The sequence below is a fragment of the Numenius arquata genome, chromosome 7, assembly GCF_964106895.1.
Source record: "Numenius arquata chromosome 7, bNumArq3.hap1.1, whole genome shotgun sequence".
Lineage (NCBI taxonomy): Eukaryota > Metazoa > Chordata > Aves > Charadriiformes > Scolopacidae > Numenius > Numenius arquata.
Window position 1 is genome coordinate 58,187,491 of NC_133582.1, and position 22,286 is coordinate 58,209,776.

A 22,286-nucleotide genomic window follows, 5' to 3' on the forward strand; every position below is an offset into this window, starting at 1 on the left:
TCAGAAGATAACTCAGTCTAACTCAACCCAAAGTGCACTCGAGTATTTTCTTCAGCAGCAGAGCTGTTTAAAGACGATCCCAGCCCTCTTGGCCACTCTTGCTGTAATTTTCTGCCTCCTCAGTTACGCTAGTGCAGCTATTTTGAGGTTCATACAAGATCGTGGACGTGATTTTTTGTGAAGGGAAAAAAAATGACAATGGAGAAACTTTTCTTAGGATTTGTATTTTAAGTTTAATCTGTTTAGTTTTCCAGATTACAGAATAAACCCACAAACGGTTACAGAAACACAACTGTTTGTTGATAAACTGTGCCGTGGGGTAAGAACCAGCTGGAGGTGGTGGTGACAAGGAGTAATCTCATGAACTGGCATGGTTCATGAAATTGAACTCCATCACAAAAAGCTGCCATCACAAAAAAGTTCTTGAAAATTGAAATTGAACTCCATCACAAAAAGTGGGCATTACCCACTATGCTGCCTCATGGCTTTGTCAGCACAAAGCTCCAGTCTGAAGGAAACCATGTCTGGTTCCTTCCTCACATGTGGAAGCAAGACGTTTGGGAACGTGTATCAGTAGGCTGTTTGGTACGGTAGGGATAAAACTGGAAGGCTAAATTACCGGCTGTTTCCTCATCTCGAATGTGTCACGCTGTTAGGTCTAGTTATTGTTTGGTGTGAAGGCAAATGTTTATAGATCACTTCTTCCTCTTTTTTGGAGAACATATGAATGGAAATGAACCGTCAATTTATGAATTTTACACAGACTAGCCTACATAATAAATATGTAATAATAACTTGAAGCATGATGTGTCATTTGGAGTGCATCATTATAAAGCGATCATCTGGTATTGATGTTCGACTGGTACCTATGAATGGTTGCGCTGAATCAGGTTTAATTCAATGTCATCTCTGCATTCTTGCAGGACTTCTGGATTTTGGCTAGAGATGCCTGGCTCCCTCTTTATTAAGAAGGGTTTTATAGCACTTCACTGATACCTGACAACAGTATTGTGAGTGTAGGGAATGGCTGTATGTTCCGTAACACCAAACTCTAAGGCAAATAACTCTTAAACCTTTGGGACCTTTAACAATGCTGTTCGTGAACTTCTTACTGTCAGCTGCATAAATTAAGTTAGCAGCACCTTTGGCCATGTTAAATCCTATACGTCACTGAGAAGCAACTTACATATACTAACTAGAAAATTAGAAATAGGATCCTTTTACGTTGGTGAGATGCTGCAAATGAAATGGAAATATACAGTGGTGTAAATCCACTGTCAAACGTCCGGTTTAGTCATTGTCGCAGCCATCGACAATGATGTGTGTGTGCTTGCAACGTGAAAGCAGTCAGTTCACATCGACTTGGTCTGTCAGGAATGGCATCAGGAATAGATTGTGTGAGTGTGTTTGATGCTTTATGAAGAAGCTGATATCGCTAAATAATTGAGAAGTTAAGAAAATGTTCCAATTTGGCAATTTTAGAGATAATTATAAATTTGTTTGTCTTCAGGATTCTTACACCCTTGTCTTCCACCTAGCCTGATAAATTATGCATTGCCATTAAGAAGATAAAAAAAAAAAACTCAATGTGCACATAGATTGTGTCTAGACAGGTTTATTTTGCTGAATTTGAAAACATGGACATTTTAACTTAAAATTCAGTTCTTACTATGCTTCTATTTTATTTAAGGCAGTAAAAAGAAAGGAGTAGAAATATCAGTTGAAAAATAAATGCTTTCTTAAAAACATTAAAATATTAATTAGCTTGAGGACATAAACATTAAAATTAAAAGCAAGAAGTGGGGGTTTATAATTTAAACTATTGCCATAGATCCCAGTTATATTTATACATTCTAGTCTCCAGCTCTTTCATGTGCTCGCTTGTTTCTGTGTAAGAAATGTGTAAGCTACCGTGCCATAGTCAATGGAGAAAATTACATTTCTGATATTTGTAGTGAAGAAATGTTTGTCATACTTTTAGGACAAGTGGCCTCAAATCTATAAAGATACAGTTTTTTAAATATTCTGCCATTTAAAGAAATATTTGCTGGGGCTGGGACAGAAAATGGGATCCCTTATGGGCTAGGACAATGTTTTTCATGCTGTATCAATAAATTGCTTCCTATTATTAAGTTAATTTTAAAATACATGTAATTTAAGTAAAGCAATGGGCTTGAATCTTTTTTATTTTCTTCCCATTCAAATATAATCCAAAGGAGACGTAGCTGACAACGGATTTCCTTTCTCAGAATGTTGTTCAACCTATGGGGAAATTTTTGGTGGGTGGCAAAGACAATTTGCTTTTGTAATTAGTTATACTTGTAATTTTGTGTTAGCAATGAATTTCAGGAATAAATCTCTACCGTGGAGTTACTTTAATGGAAACGAATGTGCTCTTCCAAATGCTTTTTTTGACTCACATTTTCTTGTGTCATTTTACGTCCTTACCCCTTTTTTTTCCTTCTCTCTATATACAGCATTGGAGTTGTAGATAGCTTGTGGCACTTCTGTCTCAATTTTATTCCCACAGTACACTGTATGTATGAGTTATAATTACTGTGTTCAAATATTTGATTTTTTTTTTTTGTATAAATGAGATTTTGCAATTCAAATAATTATAGTATGTGCTAACTGCTTTAATTCTTTCATTTGATAGGTTAAAAAAAAAAATTCCGAACATATAAGTAAATATTGTCTCCTTGTCTCTTTTACCTCTTCAGAATTTATAGAAAATTTCAGTACCTTTTAAATCCTCGTCAAGTTTATAGTCTTTCTGGAAATGGACCAATGCCAGGGTAAGTCTACAGTTAATATTATTACCAGGAACTCATTTAATAAAATGCTACATAATCAAATGAACAGTCTGAGGCACATGTAGCATGTTTTGAATGTATCAACACTGCAACCTCTGAATGACTGCAGAAATTTACAGGTATTATTTGTTTACGCGTACAAATAAAACTGTGTATCATATGTTTTAGTGATAACCATGCAGTCCTCTATAAGAACTGTGGGATAAATTTCATCCTATTTTCAGCTTTTACTGCTGTATCAGCAACCTGAGATCTTGTGGGGGTTTCTTTTATGTTATAAATATCAAGCAACCTCAAAGACTGACCTGCAGGACATACATACATTTCTTTTACATAAACACATATGTGCAGATATGTATTTGTCTGTGTAATATATATATACATATATATTCATTTCATATGTACTGGATGTTATTTAGTTATGTCACTGATACATTAAATTTTACATCAGTGAGAAGAGTTTGCAGAAGGATATTAGGAGATACATGTTCACTGACGTGAAATTTATAATGTTGGTTGAATACTTTTTTTTTTTTTTTTAATCTTGGGAGTTTTTATTTGTTTCAAATTTTTTTTTTTCTTTTAAGTTGGAGGAAAATAAGATGAAGGTGGAAATATATGTGGTTATATTTCAGTTACCACAGATATATTACTGGAAAGAGTACGCTCTGACAGTTTCTGCCAGTTTTTCTCCCAAAAGCAGATTGGGCCCAATCATTTGGAAGTGAAGATTCTCAGGATACCTTGCACTACCGTGTGGCTAATGTGCAACCTATAGAATGGTGTGCAACCTACAGAATGGTGCACGACCTGCTGAAAAAATTGAAATAATGACATGCATCATTTCTTTCATGCCTGTAATTTTATCCTCTACCTAAATGCAAGTGGTGTTTTATTACTCAAATGGGATTTGTTATGTTTTGTTATGCTAGTCTTGACACATATGGAAAATTTAAGTAATCTTAGTCCAAAGAGTAGCTGGACTAGAAAAACTGCAGAAACTTATTTCAGGAATTTATAAGAATTTTTAACTGAGATGAAAGTAGCAAGTAATATTGTTTAACATACAGTATAAAAGAAATGCCATATTAGAGATTGAGATGATGACTTTTAAAACAACTGAAACAACTGTTCAAATTCATCTTATTTCCTTGAACTTAAAAAAAAAAAAAAAAAACAAAAAAAAAAACCCAACAAAACAAAAACAAAAAACCAAAAACCCAAAAAAAACCCCAAAACAAAACCCAAACCAACCACCCACTTACTGATTGCATTTCTGTATGTTACTGACTAGTGGTTCTCATGTGTTTTGTGATGTAAAGAAAAATGTATTTTAAGGCAGAAGCACAAGAGGGCAGTGTTAAGTTCAAACTGAAACCCTGCACTGAAACGATTTAAACTTTAGTCTTTTGAACCAGGACACTGTTTTTTAGAAAATATTTTCAATTTCTCTTCCTATTAGGAATCGAAATAGTTTTACTTCAGAGCCACTTTGAAGAAGTTTCTAATTAATTTTCAAACAGACGCTGCATTTTATTAAGCTTGTTTTGGTATATTTTTTATTCATTCCACAGAAATGAATAATCTTAAATTTCCAGTTTATCTCCTGCCATCACTTCTTGCCCCTGGCAATATTATGTAGGCTGCATGTAATTTTTCCCTTTAGCAAGCGGTTGAATAAACAGTATTTCACTTACCAGTCTTTGTTTCCCTTTCTGCGAGGGCTGGATCGCGTATTAAAACCTGCCCATCCATCCGTCCGTCCACTCATTCTTCTGTCTCTATAATGCCAGTTATAGTGGATTGTCAATCAAAATGGTACATTTATTTCATATTGTCCTATGTGTCATTGTGATTGGAATGGAACAGAGTGGGGGATGTACAGCACAGAGAAAACCAAAAGTGTATTCTTTATGCCAATTACTGAGTGCAAAGGGATAAACATTATGTATATTTATTTTAAAGCAGTTATGATTGCTGTAATACATTTTGGCTGAGTCTATTCTGAGATATTTTTTTCTTTTGAATATTAATTTCAGACACGTTTAGTCAACCTGTAGAATTCTTATAGTCTTAGGGTAGCATTTGTGTGTTTTTGGTGGAGCCAAACTGTCTGCTGTAACCCACAAGTTAATGTTTTTTATTTATGACGGTATTTTTCTGATGGGCTGCAAATCATCAACCAAGCAGATAATATTCACAAGTTTTCTAGCTCAAGTCCCAAACATCTGTGGCTAATATGAATTAATATTTCCAGTCCATTTCTACTGAAAATCTCCGTATCTCCTGTTTAGGTAACAGGGAGAAAGACAAGAGAACTAGGAGACCAGTGAAATCCTAAATCTTAGGGGAACTGTTAAACTGCTGTATTTTTGTGAAAACATCAGCAGCTCGATCCTTAGGTCCTCCGTTCTTCCCCTTCAGTGGGATAGCCATGTTATTTCACAGAAATGTATTGGAATGAAGGGCTCCTTAGCAGACCTGAGTTGGAACAGGGTTCAAATAATCTTTGTTTAGAGGAAGAAGAGCCACTAGTGGAATCCAATATTTGAGTTTTTTTGAAATCTGGAAATAATAATTCCATTTTCCCTTTCGAACCTCTCCCTGAAAAAAACAAAACAAAACAAAAACAAAACCAAAGCCAAAACCAACCGAACCCAAAAACAACAAAAAAAACCCAACAAAAAACAAACCACGAAGGAATACACACCAAAAAACCCCTTTTGTAATATCAGTTATTGTGCATTTTTATAAATATGCTGATGCATAGCAGGTCAGAAAAATATTTATCACAAGTTGACAGTGAATGTTGGTGTTATGCTCTGAACGAGCAGTTACTCAAGTGGACGCGTCACCTACTTTCATAATCGATGGGATGGCACTTGGAGAACTGCAGGGACAGCAACAAAGACATTTCTTGTAGCTTCTTAGCGTGCCTAAGCGGAGGTTTTTGGAGCTGTTTATGTCAAGACTCATGTACATAATCCATATGGAAATACGTACACGAAGCAAATGATTCGCGCAGCGGCCGAGACTGGGATGTTGATTCCTTTCCAACAGCGGACACTGACCTCCCGCGAGGCCGGACAATCAAGGAGCTCTCAGCCAACGGGCAGGAGTACGCTTTAAACACTGGTGTAATAATTAATGGTTTAGGCATTCTTTATTTGGGAGTAGAGAGATACGGGTGAGCTGGAGAAAAACCCTGTAAGCTCTGCAGCTGAAGGCAGGCATAAAAGGTACTCACTCCGCAGTTACAGGCTGCCACAGTTAACAAAGTGACATGAAAATTGCCAGGCTGATACATTGTGTAATTTGTGCCTAGCACCTGTGTTTTTAGCCTTGAAAAGAGTTTCCCTGTTTGGTTGTTATATCTCTATAGGAGTCTTCTACTTCTGACAACAACTGTTATTGTGGATTTAATGATCTTGAAGAATCTGAAATTCAGTTATTGTTCACCTCACAGAGAGGTAAATAATAGCTGGCTGAATGGCAGTCGAGCCACGGACCCACAGGGCTCTGTGGAGAGGTCACCATTTCACAAAGGCTTTGTCCCTCTGAAAAGGCTCCCGTTCCCTTAAGTCTATTATTTAAAATGTCTAATTTATGTTATTTTTATACTCTATAATAGAAATTATATCCACAAAACTTGTATTTCTTTGTAACTCCCTTAAGCATTTAATTTGGAGAGCATGTATTTTTTAAATTCTATCCGCAAGTTTACCTCAACAGGCCTTTTTAAATCTTAAATTCTGTCCAGTTAAAAGATGCCCAAGACAGCCAAACTGAATCCCTGCAACTTACTCTGTAATTTAGTTGGGAATCTACAGCACCTGGGCCTTTGTAACTTCACAAAGCAATAGGCCTATTTTGAAAATTACACTATTTTCCCTGATTATTGGAACTGATTGCTAGAGCATTTCTTTGCTGTTGGACATTTGGAATATACAGAGCATTCTGGGAAGACGTATACACCAAGAATATTTTTAGAAGATAATAATTGCATAGTTATTTTCTCCTGAACAAAACCTCGAACCTGGTCTGTGTTTCTTTGGAAGAATTACATTTTTGCCAAAGAATGGCAAAGCAAGCCATGGAGGGTTGGTTGTACTCTAAAGTTACGGATGTGCACTAAAAATGAGTAGAACTTAGGACTCAGTAAGTTTTCACGATAAACCTAAACCCTGGGTTTAGAGTTATGTGTCTTTCGTCACATTCGTGAACTGGTTCTCTTTTCTTGGTCACCCCAAAAAAGAGAGCGGAGCAGAAGGGGAGAATCACCTCCTTCGACCTGCTGGTCACACTTCTTTTGATGGAGCCCAGGATACACTTGTGTATAATATCCCAGGTGATCACACACTGAAGGGCTGGGATCTTGTTTTTCTAAATGTCCCGTCATGATTTTTAGCAAGTCTGTGGTTTGAAATTGGCAGCCACCTTTATCTTTAGAAAGTATGAACTGAAAACAGTATTTTCAGCTGCAATATATCCATCTACCAGTTAACTTTTGCACATTAAAATGCCATTCCAGGAGATTAATATGTTGCCCCATGCAATGTCAAACTGGATTTATCAAAACTATTTTTATTAGAGTGATTTACTGTAATTCCTATGTTCCAGTCTGTGCCTGTTGCACCTTGTCCTGTTGCTGGGCCCCACTGAAGAGTCTGGCCCCATCCTCTTGACACCCACCCTTTAGATATTGATAAGCATTGATGAGGTCCCCTCTCAGTCTTCTTTTCTCCAGGCTAAACAGACCCAGGTCTCTCAGCCTTCCCTCATAAGAGAGGTGCTCCAGTCCCTTGATCATCTTTGTAGCCTTTGTACATGCTGTCCCCTCATCCAGGTGACTGATGAATATGTTGAACAATACTGGACCCAGTACTGACCCCTGGGGAACACTGGTGATTATAGGCCCTCCAACCCTCTGAGCTCTGCCATTCAGCCAGTTCTCAATCCACCTCACTGTCCACCCATGTAACCTACACTTCCTATGCTTACCTATGAGGGTGTTAAGGGAGACAGTGTCAAAAGCCTTGCTGAAGTCGAGGTAGACAACATCCACTGCTTTCCTCTTGTCGTGGTTTCAGCCAAATTTACCAAAACCAGACTGACAAATGGCCCTTCCCTCCCCTTTCCCCCCCGGCAAAAAGAGGAGAGAGGAGGAGAAAGAGATAAGGAGATTCAGAAGTTTAGAATGAACTAAACTACTTCAATGAAGAATTAATATTAAAATAAAAATAAAGAAGAAAATAATGAAATTGATACAATATATACAAAACCATATCAAGCTCCCAGGATGACAGTCACGTCACTGGCAGGCACTGGGGAAGTCCCAGTCTGGACTCAGCGACGAATGGGAACTGGATTCCAGCTCTGGAGTCAGGAACACACGGATCGGGATCAAAGGCAGATGAACAGACAGAGTCCTCTCTGGACGTCGGCCATCGCAGGAAGGGGCTGACCCTTTGATCCCTCAGCTTTTATACTGAGCATGGGGCAGATGGGATGGAATACCCCAGTTGGTCAGGTTTGGGTCACCTCTCCTGTCCACTCCTCCCCACCGATGTGACCCCTCTACATTTTTTCTGTTTCCGACCGTCTAAGGGGGCAAGTAACGAAATTGGCTGAGCTTGGTTGTTGTAGCAATAAGTATAAGCAAGGGCCTCTCTGCACACCATTCCTTGGCATGGAGCACAAACATGGGTCTTATCATTCTGAGAACGAGCGGTTTTCTCCACAATATGCCGTTAATTTCAGAGAGTTAGAGGAGGCCTAGCTAGGATGTAAAGTTACAGAACAGAAAATTGGTTCAGTTTTACTTCAAACCGGGACACCTCTCATCAACCCAGCCAGTCATGCCATCTTAGAAGTCTGTCACGTTGGTCAAGCATGATTTCCCCTTGGTGAATCCATGTCGACTGCTCCCGATAACCTTTTCTTTTTTTTTTTTTTCTTTTTTTTAGCTCTACATGCTTAGAATTATTTTATAAGAATTATAATGGAACCATAATTATTCTATAAGAGTAAGTGTGTGTGTGAGGAGGGGAGTGTTATCTGTGCACAAATCAGTTAAATGCATGATTCAACAGCAAATGGTTAAGTCCTCTAACATTGGTGTTTTAGTCATAAATAGTTTCTCAGCATTCACGTGGATTTGATGAGATGATTATGGGTAGTTGAAACAGTTGCCAACTTTCAGGTGGAAATTACTAATTTATCAGCAGAAGCTCAATAATTGCCTGTATGTGATGGTTGTGTCTGGCAAAATAAAAATAGGCTGGTATCAAATATCTTCAGTTGTTTAAATGTATTTGTTTTACTTCCAGCAGATAGGAAACTGGATTAGGGAAGACTAAAACAGGGAGCTATTGAGATGAAGATATCTATTGGTGGGTTCTCCAGCTCGGTCTTATGAGTGAACCCATTTACTATTGACCATGGACTAAGAACTGTGTGTGTGCTCCTGAAATTTGTAGAATGTGGAGAGTTGGGAAATATTGTAAAAAAAGGAAAGCTGCAATTTAATGATGTAAGAATTTGATCATCAGGCAAGAATTAGATGATCTTGTCAATTTTGATGATAGGAATGCAATTAAATACAATAATCTCTTGTAATCCACATTTAGGGATTGGTTGTATTGATCTTTCTCAGTAGAAAGAAAAATGGTTCATTTTCCAGAATCGTCTAACAATTCACCTAGCAAAAGCATCCTGCTGTTTTAAGGCCTTGTTGGCCTTGTTGTTTAAGGCCGTATGTTTTTGTTGTCTGCCCATGGATTATTATATTTGTGGCTTTTCATCTTTTGTTCCCAAACGTATAGGATTTTCATTTGTCCTGTGGAAGGAGACGTTGGTAGAAGTTCTGCTGATCTTTCTTATTGCCTTTTTGCCAGTGATTGAAGAATAAGTGTAACTTGGGTTACAGTCTGTACCAGCCTAATGTTCTCATGTACCATTCTAGTTCTGCTGAATGTAAAGTGATATGGGAAAGCTTTTTACTATAATGTCTATAAAAATAAAAGCTATATAAAAGAATATCTATCTATTCTCATATTCATAAATAAAAGGGGCAATGAAAAAATTATCAAAATGTGTTCTATTAAATTATTTTGTGTGATTTATAGTACAAATGAATTTGATAAAAATAAAATACATGTTTTGAAGTATCTGATTTACCTGTTTCTCATATTCTATTTAATTTCTGTCAAGGTTATTGACATAATTTCTGTAAAGGTTATTGATGTAATGAACATTTGTCCTTTGTACTTAATGTCATGCTTGTCATAAGATTTTTTTTATCCATATTGTGCTATGTAAAGAGTAATTATCTAAATTTTTTAAAAATAATTGTTTTTTTTTTTAAGTGGAGATAAAACTTTTGGGGAAGAACCCCATTGTAAGTACTGCTTTATATTTTATGTTATTTTATTATTATTATATATACCTAGAATGCTTGTACAATTTTATAAATGAGTTCAAGAAAGTAAGACTAAATTTTCTATTCTGGTCCTTTACTTCAGTCTGACAGTTCACAAAGCCTTCATGGTGACTTCCATTTTTTCTGTTTCCACTTCCAACCACTTTTACTCAGCTCTTCTCCAGCATAGTTTTTTTCAAACCATATAAAAATGTTCTGTGGATAAGAGGTAACAGGTGCTATTAAAACACTAACTGACTAAAGCTGTGTTGATAGACAATACTTACGCTTTACCTTCAGTTCTATTAAGAAATCTGTCAAATACTTTCTTTACGATTTTAATTTACTGAGTTTGAATGAAACTTATCAACAGACAACCATGTTCCCTTATCAACTGTTAACGTAGGCTGCACATTCTAATTCAACGAATGAGATTTATTTACATATATAATTATATAACTATATTTAATTTTATACATTAATTTCAATTTATAAGTATTTATGTTTGTTATAGTATATTTATATACATCATGTTTATATATGCAACTATACAATGTAAGGTATATTATATTTTAATGTAATTTATGTATTACATAATGTATGTATCATTTTTATATTTAAGTTTATAAAAAAGAAAAAGTCATGTGAACTTTATGGTGTACTATGAAATTGTTTGGAAAATTCACTGTGCATGAATATAAAATGCTCCAGGGGAAATAGGAATGAAGCTTATTGAGAATTTTTTTGACAATATGGTTTTGTCACATTTTTCAATGCCCCACTTTCTGGGAAAGTTATACTTTTTTTGATGAAGATAAAATATACAGTCAAAACAAAAAGAATGTTTGATAGCCATATGGTGAGGATGCTTGTTTATAAAAAGTGAGACAGAGGTTTAGGTCAATGTTCTGCCTGTCTCGATTAATGCTAGCGTCAACCCTGTACTTTTGGTGGTGTTTTTTGATTGGGGTTTTGTTTGTTTGTTTTTTGTTCTGTTTTGGTTTGGTTTTTTCCAGACTTTCTTTTTTGACATCTGTTACATGTGGTGGAAATGCTTAAATATTTATACAAGTTAGTACCCTGCCGTCACCTCTTGGCTATAATTTGATTCTAAATTAATCTGAAATACCCTCAGAACTGGAAGCAATATAATTAGAACTGCTAACTTTCTACAGACCCAACGCACTGGGTTGAAGTGGGAACGCTGATGGTGGGAGGCATTTGTCTCTTTGCCAGGTTTTATGAAGTTACAGAGATGCGCACCTGTGGGCCAGGGCGTATCTCAGTGCCCACTCATACGGTGGTAGGACATGACTTCCAGCAGAGGGTCTTTCAGCACATATGCTCATCAGAAGTCGTGTACCCAGTCAGATTTGGCACGTGACGGTTTTGGATCAGAAGAGATCCTGGAGCACTTGTCCTGCGGATGTGTGAAGTAGAACGTAAGAAGTGAGAAGGGCAAAGCAAGGTTTAATACAGAACGAGTAAGCATCCTTCAAGCACTGTACTTGACACTTGATGTTGACTAAGAGCTCTTCTGAGCAGAGAAAATTAGAGAGAGTAGGGCGACAATGTGATGGGCTTAATTCTTTGTAGCTTTGCTAACCTTGAAAATCTGGTCTAAAACTAATAGAGCAAGAAGTCCTGTCATCTTCTACATCTTAAATAGCCATTTTTGACCATTGTGCTTTCCGTTTCCTTCTCCCGTGCTCTTTATTTTACTCTGTAGTTTTTCCATGTGTCCTTTATTTTATCAAGAGGCGTAAAAGAATATTTAAAACTTTCTAGGGACAGGAACACCATTCTCTGTGCAACATTAAAGTTTCCTGTGGAAAATAGCTTGAATTAAACGCTTGCAAGTTGTTGTGTGTATTTATTTGTGTTTAAGAGTTTGGGTACAATGTGTTAATTGTACATTTATTAGGAAATTTCAAACTGGAAATCAGATCTGGTCACTAGCATATAGAGTATGCATTAAGATGTCTGTGATACTAATGAATAGAACATATATGAATGTACATACACACACACACACATATATATATATAGTAATTCAGAAAAATTACTGGAGGGTTTTTGTCTAGTCACAATTTATGCGTAAGGGCTAATTTCAGTATGTGTCAAAAGCTATCCTGAAAATATGCTTGTAAATTTAAAATATTGCAATTTGGAATTCTTTTAATATATCCTCACTTTTCAGCATTATGGAACATTGGTGTTGAATGAAGTGGATAATGAGGTGGTGATACTGTCCGGCACTCGATGGATATGGAAGCAGAAATAGCCAGGCAAATATTACCAAAGATATTTCACTTTTAAAATATGGTTTGTAGGGTGATGGAATGGATTAATCCAATCTGATGCTTACTCATTTTGTATTAAACCATGGTGCAAAGTTATTGGGTTTTTTTAGCCACAAAATGCTCATCTTATTATGGACTAGTGTACTATCAGAAATATGCTGTTTTCATGTGGTTTTATAGCCAGTACCTCACAAGGAAATGTTTGCGGCTAATACATTTAGCCACCTTAGACTTTTCTGTTTTGAGTGGCTACATATCCATTTAGAACTAGGTAAACAGAATGTTTTCTGGCAATAGTTTCAAACAAGATTTGAACTGAGACAAAGATTTGGATTAACCATCAGGTCCAAGCTATTTCTAGTATTAGTGCACCATAGTAATCCTTGAATTAAAGATTTCATATTAAATTTTTCAGATAATACAATGTTGGATTGTATTTCTCTAAAAAATGAATGTATGAGCAGAGGTGATTATTATTTCAAGTGTTCACTTGCCATTTACGATTAAATGAAATGTCTTAAGCCATGAAATGTTTGCATAATGCACAATGCATTTATGATAATTAAATAGATATCTTCATTTACTGTTTTTTAGGTTAAATTTTTTCCGAGATGTTTCTGAGTTCAGAGTACTAGCATGTGGTGGAGATGGAACAGTAGGCTGGATTTTGGATTGCATAGGTAATCAATAGCATTTACAATTGTTTTGCTTGACTCATGTTTTTCATTTTACTGCTCTTCCCTATATACTATATGTTTTTTTGAAATTTATTAGTTTGGCACATGAGTATTTTTAAGGATATTCGAATTGCAGATTATATTCAAAATCCATAGACAGTGTTTGTAGTCCTCTGGATTTTCAGAAAGCAGGAAACTTGAATCAATCTGTTTTCATTTCAATTCAAAGTCTATTCTCCAAACTGAATCAAATCTGAGTTGTTTCTTTTAAGACCACTAACCTTAGCTCCTTTGCTTTTTCAGTTACCAAATGTTTGTTTATGCTCCATTATGCCATAATGGAGATATTGGGCTAACGGCCATTTGAGTTTTGGTTCTTTCAGGCAGTTGGCCCTAAAGTCCTCTGTACAAATCATTAGAAAGGCCCAGACATCGAGACATTACAGACTTAAACTTCTCAAGGCTTCCTAAGGAGAATACCTTCCACACCGTATGATCATTTATTTGGCATTAGAAGGGGTGCAGAGGGGAAAAAAAAAAGGAATGTGTGACAATGGAAATTAGAAAAGGGATAAAGAGACATCAAAAGACATAACGGAAAGTTTAGTTGACGAGTGTTTAAAAGTGCGTGAGAGGTGAGGACCAGAAAATCGTTTAAAGTTCAGTGAAGAGTAAAAATAGTGTCCTGAAAGAATGGATGATAGCAAAGGTATATTTCTAATCTTGTTTTGGAAAAAATGTTTTTGTAAATGCAAGCTATTGATTGCAACTCTCCAATAGCTTTCAAAGTTGTAAATCAATGTGCATAAGTATCAGGTGTATTGCCTAAACATGGAAGGGGTGAAGTTTTACAGATGCTAATTGTGTCATCACTTTTGTCATTATGGCTGAAATGTCATGCGGTTACTTTCATTTTCGGTGGCATTATTTGAAAATAAGACTGCATTTTGTCTAAGTAAAATATGGCTTCTGCAGCAATTTTTGTGGTACCAAACTAAGAAATTATTTGAGGGATCCAGAATCCATTTGTTTCATAGGTGCAGGAAATAGATTTTCAGTGCTACCTTTGGCTTGAAGTGCTAGAAATGTACCGGTAAAGAATCAAAAGAATCTGTAAGTTCATACGTTTCAAAACATTACTTATTAAATACATATTATTGACTTAAAGAGTTGATCAGATAGATCAATATTTATTTTGAATAGTAGATTTAATTCCTGATGGGCAAACCCCTGCTGTTGATTCAAGGGAGTTCTTGGTAATGGTGTAGACATTTGGAGACAGGAATCCAAGTGAATACACAGTTAAACACAAATTTGGTTACCCAGATGAAAAAGTACAAGGTTCATCTCATTATTCATTCCCTTAACTATTACTCTTGTGCATTTGTAGCTGGGAACAACAGAGAGCACAACATGCTTAGTCTTGGAAAGATCTTGAGTATCATTGTTTAAGAATGTTTATGACATCTGTGGCTGACAAAAGTCCTTGTGATAGCAATCGAGTAAATTAGGATTAAGGATTGAATATTGACTGGGGAAGGGGCTGGATAATGGAGTGGCTTGGTGAAACGCTTGTTGCTGAGCAGGCGGCATGGTCTCATGTACAAAACATGTATCACTGTCTTTTACTGAAAGAAAACCTAACACTCTTGTTGTATCAGTACTATACAATTTGATATTTTTTTCCCCTTAGTTATGTTTTTTCTTCTTTATTCACAGAGAAAGCAAACTTGGTTAAGCATCCTCCTGTTGCTATCCTGCCTCTTGGAACTGGCAATGATTTAGCAAGATGTCTGAGATGGGGAGGAGGTAAACAAATGAAAATACAATGTATTATGTAATTAAAAGGATAAAAAACCACTTTTGCATCAAAGTCTGTTCTCAACATTTGGATTTTTTTTTTATGATGTATGTAAAGAACTGTTATCACCTTTCCTCATTTTGGAATTAGCTGTCTGTAAATGTTGTATGAACAATTTTATAGATATTAAAGGCTGTAATCACTCTTCATACCTTGTTTGTAGCTTCTGCTGACACCAAAAGGCTCCAAGGTGCAATGAGAGTAGTGTATAGCTATTCGGATGGCTTTTTACAATCTGTATTGCAGTTATTTCTTTGATCAATACCTTATAAAGGGAGTATTCTTAAATGGATTTTAATTGGGGCTGTTCTGAAAGGGTTACTGAAAACAGCTAATAATGTGTTTGGAGTGGTTTCATCTTTTTTAATTTTCATAAATATTAAATGAAAAATGTGTCTCAGCCTCAGACTAGTTCCTTTGATCCACTCCCCTTCTCTTCTCCTACAGAGGATTCCAGACAATAAATGCTGTGGTACTATTTTTCAGGAAATGAGAAGGCAAAGAATGCTGAAAGGAGAACATTTCTAAAGTCAAACCTCTAATACCCATTGCATCCTTTCCTGGGTGTACGGAGCCTACTCTCAGCCCCCCCCTAACCTATTTCCATTCAGGATTTGCATTACAGCATAACTTGAAGGAGATACAAAGAGGAAAGTCTTAGGCGTGACAGTCTCTGGTGAAAGCGTGTCAGTCTGTGGGCTCACGGCCAGTTCTATGTCAGGTCTCAGTTGGTCGTTTCAGTCGAGATGTTGTGTATTTGGAGCTTGGCTGTTTATATGGAAATTCTCAGCCTTTGTAGATATCTCTTCCTTCTTCTGTCTGATCATATAGCAAGTTTCCTTTCCAAATGTCTGCCTTGTTCCCAGATAGTCTTTAGCAGATTCTCAGTGGTTTCCGTGCTATAGAACGTCTTTGTGAACCATGATGTTCCGTCAAACCATTTGAGGACCTCCTTTATTTTGTGTCATGACTGGTGATTGTTTATTCACATAGTCTTCGGGAAAAAAACAAAACAAAACAAAAACAATCAAATCAGCCTCGCTTCACTTTCTAAGCAGTTCATAGAGTAGAGTCATAGAATAACTGTGGTTGGAGAGGGTTGCAGGAAGTCACTAGTCCAATCTCCTGTTCTAAGCAGAGTCAGCTATGAGAGCATTTGCTTAAATTTGTCAGGACCTGTCCTCCCATTCACTTCTGTTTATTTACCTTCTGTTTTGAATAATTCCATCTGGACTAAAGTAGAAAAAACAGTATGAAAATATTATGATTTTCATCATTCTTTGCCCAGTTGCGTTGTGATAGACGATGCCATAACACAGATTTTCTGGAACTTTTGTAGATGGGAGAGGAGACAGGGCTTCCAGAAACTAAATTGCTGATGAGCGATCTCAAGGATGCAGACAAATGGAACTGTGCGTGCTGCTGTTATGCAGTGGTTGTCAGTAACTAACAAAAACATCCCATACAACCATAAAGAAATACATCAGGAATCGGTTTTGAGCAGGGAGGCTTTGAATGGCTTTGTTTGCTAAAACTGATAATGACCCAGGAAGTACATATTGCTTGAATGTAAAAAATTATTTCTGTTTTAAAGAAGGACTGAATCCACAGATCTTAATTATGTCTTACAAATTAATTTGGTCTGGATAGTATTCAGAGTTGATAATGTCACTTAGTAAAATCCCCACGCTTTTTATGTGTGTGTATGTTGGGTATACTCAGGAGCGTGTAAACAAGTTTTCTACTGAGTTTAGTATATAGTGTAGTGAACTACTGCCATTAGTGAATTACCTGAAGACATGTGACTGCTTCTTGGCAAGGAAGAGTAAGACCTCTCTACACAACAGGGTGAGGCTGATAAAAAAGTTGTCGAAAGATGGAAAATTTTAATTCTGCTGAGTAATCGGTTATGGATTTCAAATTTTGGATTTGTTAGGTCAAACCACATCGACAAAAAATAGTAGAGAGGTTTTAACCTTTCAGTCTCTTGTCAGACTTCAATCAGACAAACCTCCTTTATGTCTTGTTTTTTCCATAAATTTTGAAATCAAATGAATTTAAATATTAAGATTAATTTCATAGCAAGAACATTTTGCAAAGTATAACATTAGCTTTTTTGGATAACTGCTATAGCCATTTAAAAATTCAAGGGATTGGCAAGTTTTGAAGATGAAATTATTTTCTGAATATAAATCTGATGCCCGGTGAAATCTGTAGAATCAATCTAAGTTTATGTTAATTTAGCTGAGTGCAGAAATCAGCTTTGTATTTGTACTCCTTTTAGTGACAGGTGCTGGAAAATTTTCAGTACTTCAAACACAATCCTGCTTTTCAGATCTTATATGCATAGTTTTCATTTTCCCAGTCATAAAATCATAAAATAGTTTGGGTTGGAAGGGACCTTTAAAGGTCATCTAGTCCAACACCCCCCCTGCAGGGGCAACTTCAACTAGATCAGCTTGCTCAGAGTCCCATCCAACCAGTCATCTAGAAACAGAAAGAAAATGGAATGAAACTTTATTATGCTTGATGAAATAACTGGTTTTATGTTTTGCTAGGTTACGAAGGTGAGAATTTGATGAAGATCTTAAAAGACATTGAGAACAGCTCAGAGATTTTGCTGGACAGGTGGAAATTCGAAGTAATACCCAATGATAAAGATGAGAAAGGAGACCCAGTGCCTTACAACATCATCAATAACTACTTTTCTATTGGCGTGGTAAGACTTATGCTTATCCTTAAGTGAATGTCTGTTTTGAATAAATATTTGCATTTCATGTCTTCGAGTGAAGAATTGTTGGCTACAGATCATTTATAATGTTATTTTGCTAGTGAAATGAATACATAGATGACTGACAGCAATTTACATAAATTTACTTCTATACATTCAAACTAGAATTATTTTTCAGGACCTTCTACCTTCCCATCTATAAAGAAGATATTTGAGTTGTTCCTAATGGTTTATGAGCAGGCATAGCTCTAAATTTATATTATCATTATGAAGGTCCTATAAAAAAATATAAAGGAAAACTAACCCTTTAATTAGAACTCTAAGTAACCTTTTTCCGTTAGCATTCACATAAACAGAACTGTTTAAAAGAACAGTGGTATTCTTGATTTCTTCAGGGCAATTTTAAATAATAAAATAAAATAATAATATAACCCCACCACACACAGGTATCTTCTTGGTTCTGTCTTATGGAGATATTCACAGTTAGAATGAATTATGAAGAAAAGAGGGTTTAAGAAGCTCTTTGTGTCCTGGGAACTGTATCTGTGGCTTTTATTTCTCTATGATTTCCCATTCTATCTGCTATCCAGACTATATATATAAGGGGAATTGGGCATGTCCAGTCTGAGTCTTCGGCCTTTCGCTTTGAATATGCTTTCAAACACAAGGAGAAGGGGGACCATGATGAGTCCAAATTTCACAGATTGAATAGTTCATTAATAAGATTTTTAGCTCAGACACAAATGAAATCTAATTATATTGGGAATGTGCCCTCCAATAGCTACTGCTGGTTGTTCTGAAATGAGCTTGTTCCACATACGTTACATGAATCTGATTATTATTTTATTATGGGAGTCAAAATCCACTTTTACAGGTTATCTAATTCTGCAATCCAGAATTTCAAAATGCTACAGCAATTTTTTTAATGGGGAGTACAACATACAACGTTGTAAATCCAAGGAAATTAAGGATGTGTGCTTAGTTAATTTGATCACTGTGCTTCAGCATTAACAAGGTTCTGCCCCAGCTTTAAATGCTTGATGAAATTTTTACATATTAATTGCAAATCTGTAATTTTGATATAGTGCCTATCAGCAACATGCAGAGACAGTCTATTCCTTTGAAATATTCCTTGGCTTCCTGTACTGTGTAGTCCTAAATGCTGAAAAAACAATTATTTAGGTCTCCCCAAGTTTAAGATATTTAAGTAATAGGAATTGTTCTTGAGTTTTTTCTGCTTATGTAGTTTGGATTTTAGCCTCTAATCAAAGCAAGTGCAAAGAACAACTAGATGCAACAGAAATAACAGAGCATAGTATATAAAAGTACATAAATGCAAAGTATATGCACCAAAATTAGTCCACAATTAGGTTCATAAATAGGAGAGAAAGGGCAAAGGAAAATCTTTTGTTACAGGAAAAAAAATACCATGATAACAGAAAATACCCAGCACAGGGAAACATACTCGGTGCTTTTGTCAAAAGGGGGTATCGGTGCTAAAGCTCACAAATGAAGAAGGAAAATAAATGTGTTATACTAAGGAAGCAAGCAAGAAGTGAGAGGCAGGAGGAATGAGATTTTGCACCTATGTATTAATGCAGTGCAATTTAAATGGTTTCTAAAATGTAGAGTACCACCACATGTAAAGGCACAGCACAGAAACAGGAAATTGAATGCCAAGTAGATACTGGGACATCTGTGAATGTGCTAGGCTTCAAAGAATCCTTTAGCATTTTTCAAGGGAAGAAAATAGAATTACATTCAAGAGAAAAAGTTGAACTGAAATTATACAGTGGCAAGATCATAATACTATTAAGGACAATGTAAATTATTTGTAGAATACTGCAGGAAAATAGCAGGCTCTACTCCGTACACCAGGCTCCATGAACAACCAGAAGACTCAGTTTTCAGTCAAAAACTTTAAATTCAGGAATTTAATAACACTAAACATATGATTCTTCACATAATAGAAATGTGAGTACTAGAAAATTATACCAGGAATGGACAATACAATATGCTACATTGAGAAAAGCTTCTAAAATTGTCAAATCACGTTTGAAGGAATAAGGTCTGCCAAATTTGTCATGTGGAAATATATAAAATACTTGTGTCTCAGTTTCACTGGTGTGAATAAGGCAAAGCAAATGCAGAAAATCAGAAAATTAATTTTAGACTTGCTAAAATTGTGTAATTCATATATTAGGTAGCATCCATAATAACTCTTGAAAAGCCAGGCAAAATGTTTGTCTATGTAAGCAGACAAAGTACTCAAACTTGGCTACAACTGAAGTAAACCTAATTTCATAAAAGCAAAATTGTTTTCAGTTCTTGGTGCCTAATACAAACTTTGGCAAGTACTGTAGTGGGAAGGCAATGATCTACCACTTCACACCCCAGTCCATAGCTGCTGATACCTGAGAACATAACTGGAGACAAACCTACAGCAAAAAAATACTAGTGCTGCCTACAGTGTTATATTAAGAGAAACCAAACCACGTTATAGATGTTGTTATTCATAGAACCATAGAAAGTCATTGAGTCATCTCTCCATTCCTCTCCCTAAGGTGGTGTCAGTGGCACTTCCCAATATCCTGACAGATTTTTATCCAGTTTGGCTCTAGAAATTCCCAATAAAGGAAGTTTCTTTATTGGCCTGTGATGACCTACTGTATTACTTTGTTGTCTTTCCTCTGAAATTTTGTTGTCATATCTAACCTGAATAGTCTTGGTGTAGCCTAGGCCCAGATCATTTTGTCCTGCACAGAATGGAGAAGGAAAACAAATGATTCCATTCCTCTGTTAAACTACTTATTACCTACTAGAAGGTTTATTAGATCATCCTTTAGTCTTGTGTTCCATAACCTTTCTATCTTCAATTTCTTCAACCTTTCCTCACAGAAAATGTTTTCTAGACATCTGATCATATGTGTCGCTTTTATCTGTGTTCAGATAAAACAGGGGAATTCAATCCAATTACTCCCTTTGGTCCGTATCTCTCTGGAACCACAGCGCTCCCAATTAGACACAATGCTGTATTCGGTGTCTTATCAGTACGGAGTGGAAAAGAGGAATTAATTCATGTCTTGCAGAGGATACCTTTATTAAGAAAAATTGGCATTCTTAATGTTAGCATGAATTTCTTTATTCATATTTGACTTGTGATTCATTGTTAATTTCAGATACTATTCTGAAGAAACACTACTTCATATCTCACTTGGGTTTTTTATAGGCAATTCTTCCTGTCTACATGCAGAAACATACGCTTAATGGAATTACATCCTCTTAATTTTTACTGTTTCTCCAAGGCACTGTGAAAACTAATGGTAGCCTACAACATATTGCACACTGCCTCCTAGGTTCATGCCAAATAATAAGCACAGTCTCTAATCCAATATGAATAGAACCTGATATACAAATTTTCATGAACAGTACGGCAGAAATAGTATTTGACAACAAACAATCTTAATGTATACTTAGAAAGGCCAGGGGAGTAAAACTCAATAAAATTGTGCTTGACATGGGGCTCTTACTGCCTTAGGACCATCATTCAGGTTGGAAGGGATCGCAGGCAGTTACAAGTCCAATCTCCTGTTCTAAGCAGGGTCAGCTCTGAGGGCAGGTCACATTGCTCAGAGCTTTATCCAGTTGGGTCTTAATAACCTGCAAGGATGGAGGTGGCACAACCTCTCTGGGCAACCTGTTCTGGTGCTTGATTTTCCTTATGATGAAGATGTTTTTCCTTGTATCCAGTCTGAATCTCTCTTGTTTCAACTTATGTTCTTTGTCTCCCATCCTCCCATTATGAGCCACTGTGAGGAGCCTGGCTTTGTCATCTTGATAACCTCCTCAGAGGTACCCTGAAGGCTTCCCTTCTAGCCTGAGCCAGGTTTCCAGCCAGTCTTTTTTTTTACCTATTTTCCACCAATCAAGACCATAATATCCCAACTTGGATACAAGAATACTGGGGTAAACAGTGTTCACATCCTTGCTGGAGTTGAGCACGACATTCACTGCTCTCTCCTCATCTACAAATCTAGTTCATATTATCATAGGCAGCAATCAGGAGGCAATTTACCCATTGGAAGGAAAACCATGCAGTTGAAATGGAATGTTTGACAGCAGTGTGTGTATGTGAAAAGTTTGATTAGTATGCTCGAGCCGAAAAAGGCATTTTTTCTACAGCAGTCTCAGATCTCCGATAGGTACATAAGTATATGTACTATAATATGTATAAGTACAGGAGAAAAAAGGAAGAAACGAAGTGAGATGTAGTAGCTGAATGAGTATGTGCAATGTTCAACATGATGAAAGCACAAAGCTTGGAAGAACCATACAAAGCGTAAGCCAAGATGTTTGTCAGCTTCAAAGCAGGAGCTAGAAAACATCTAGGAGCAATGTAGAATAAGATAAAGATTTTTCAAGTGCCCACATCCATCATTCTGTCAGGATGGCAAGATACCAGGAGAGAAGATCCATCTGCT

General features: G+C 36.3%; 1 protein-coding gene across 6 annotated transcripts in view; it reads left to right on the top strand.

Annotated features, from left to right (window-relative positions):
- The window catches only part of DGKB (diacylglycerol kinase beta), a 323,154-nt gene that overhangs the window by 99,781 nt on the left and 201,087 nt on the right, over positions 1-22,286 (top strand). For all 6 annotated transcript variants that reach the window (XM_074150986.1, XM_074150987.1, XM_074150990.1 and 3 more), the window contains 4 exons: positions 2,721-2,795; positions 13,131-13,216; positions 14,933-15,022; positions 17,633-17,793. In XM_074150986.1, coding sequence (XP_074007087.1) covers positions 2,721-2,795; positions 13,131-13,216; positions 14,933-15,022; positions 17,633-17,793 — 412 coding nt within the window. The remainder of the gene's footprint in view (positions 1-2,720; positions 2,796-13,130; positions 13,217-14,932; positions 15,023-17,632; positions 17,794-22,286) is intronic.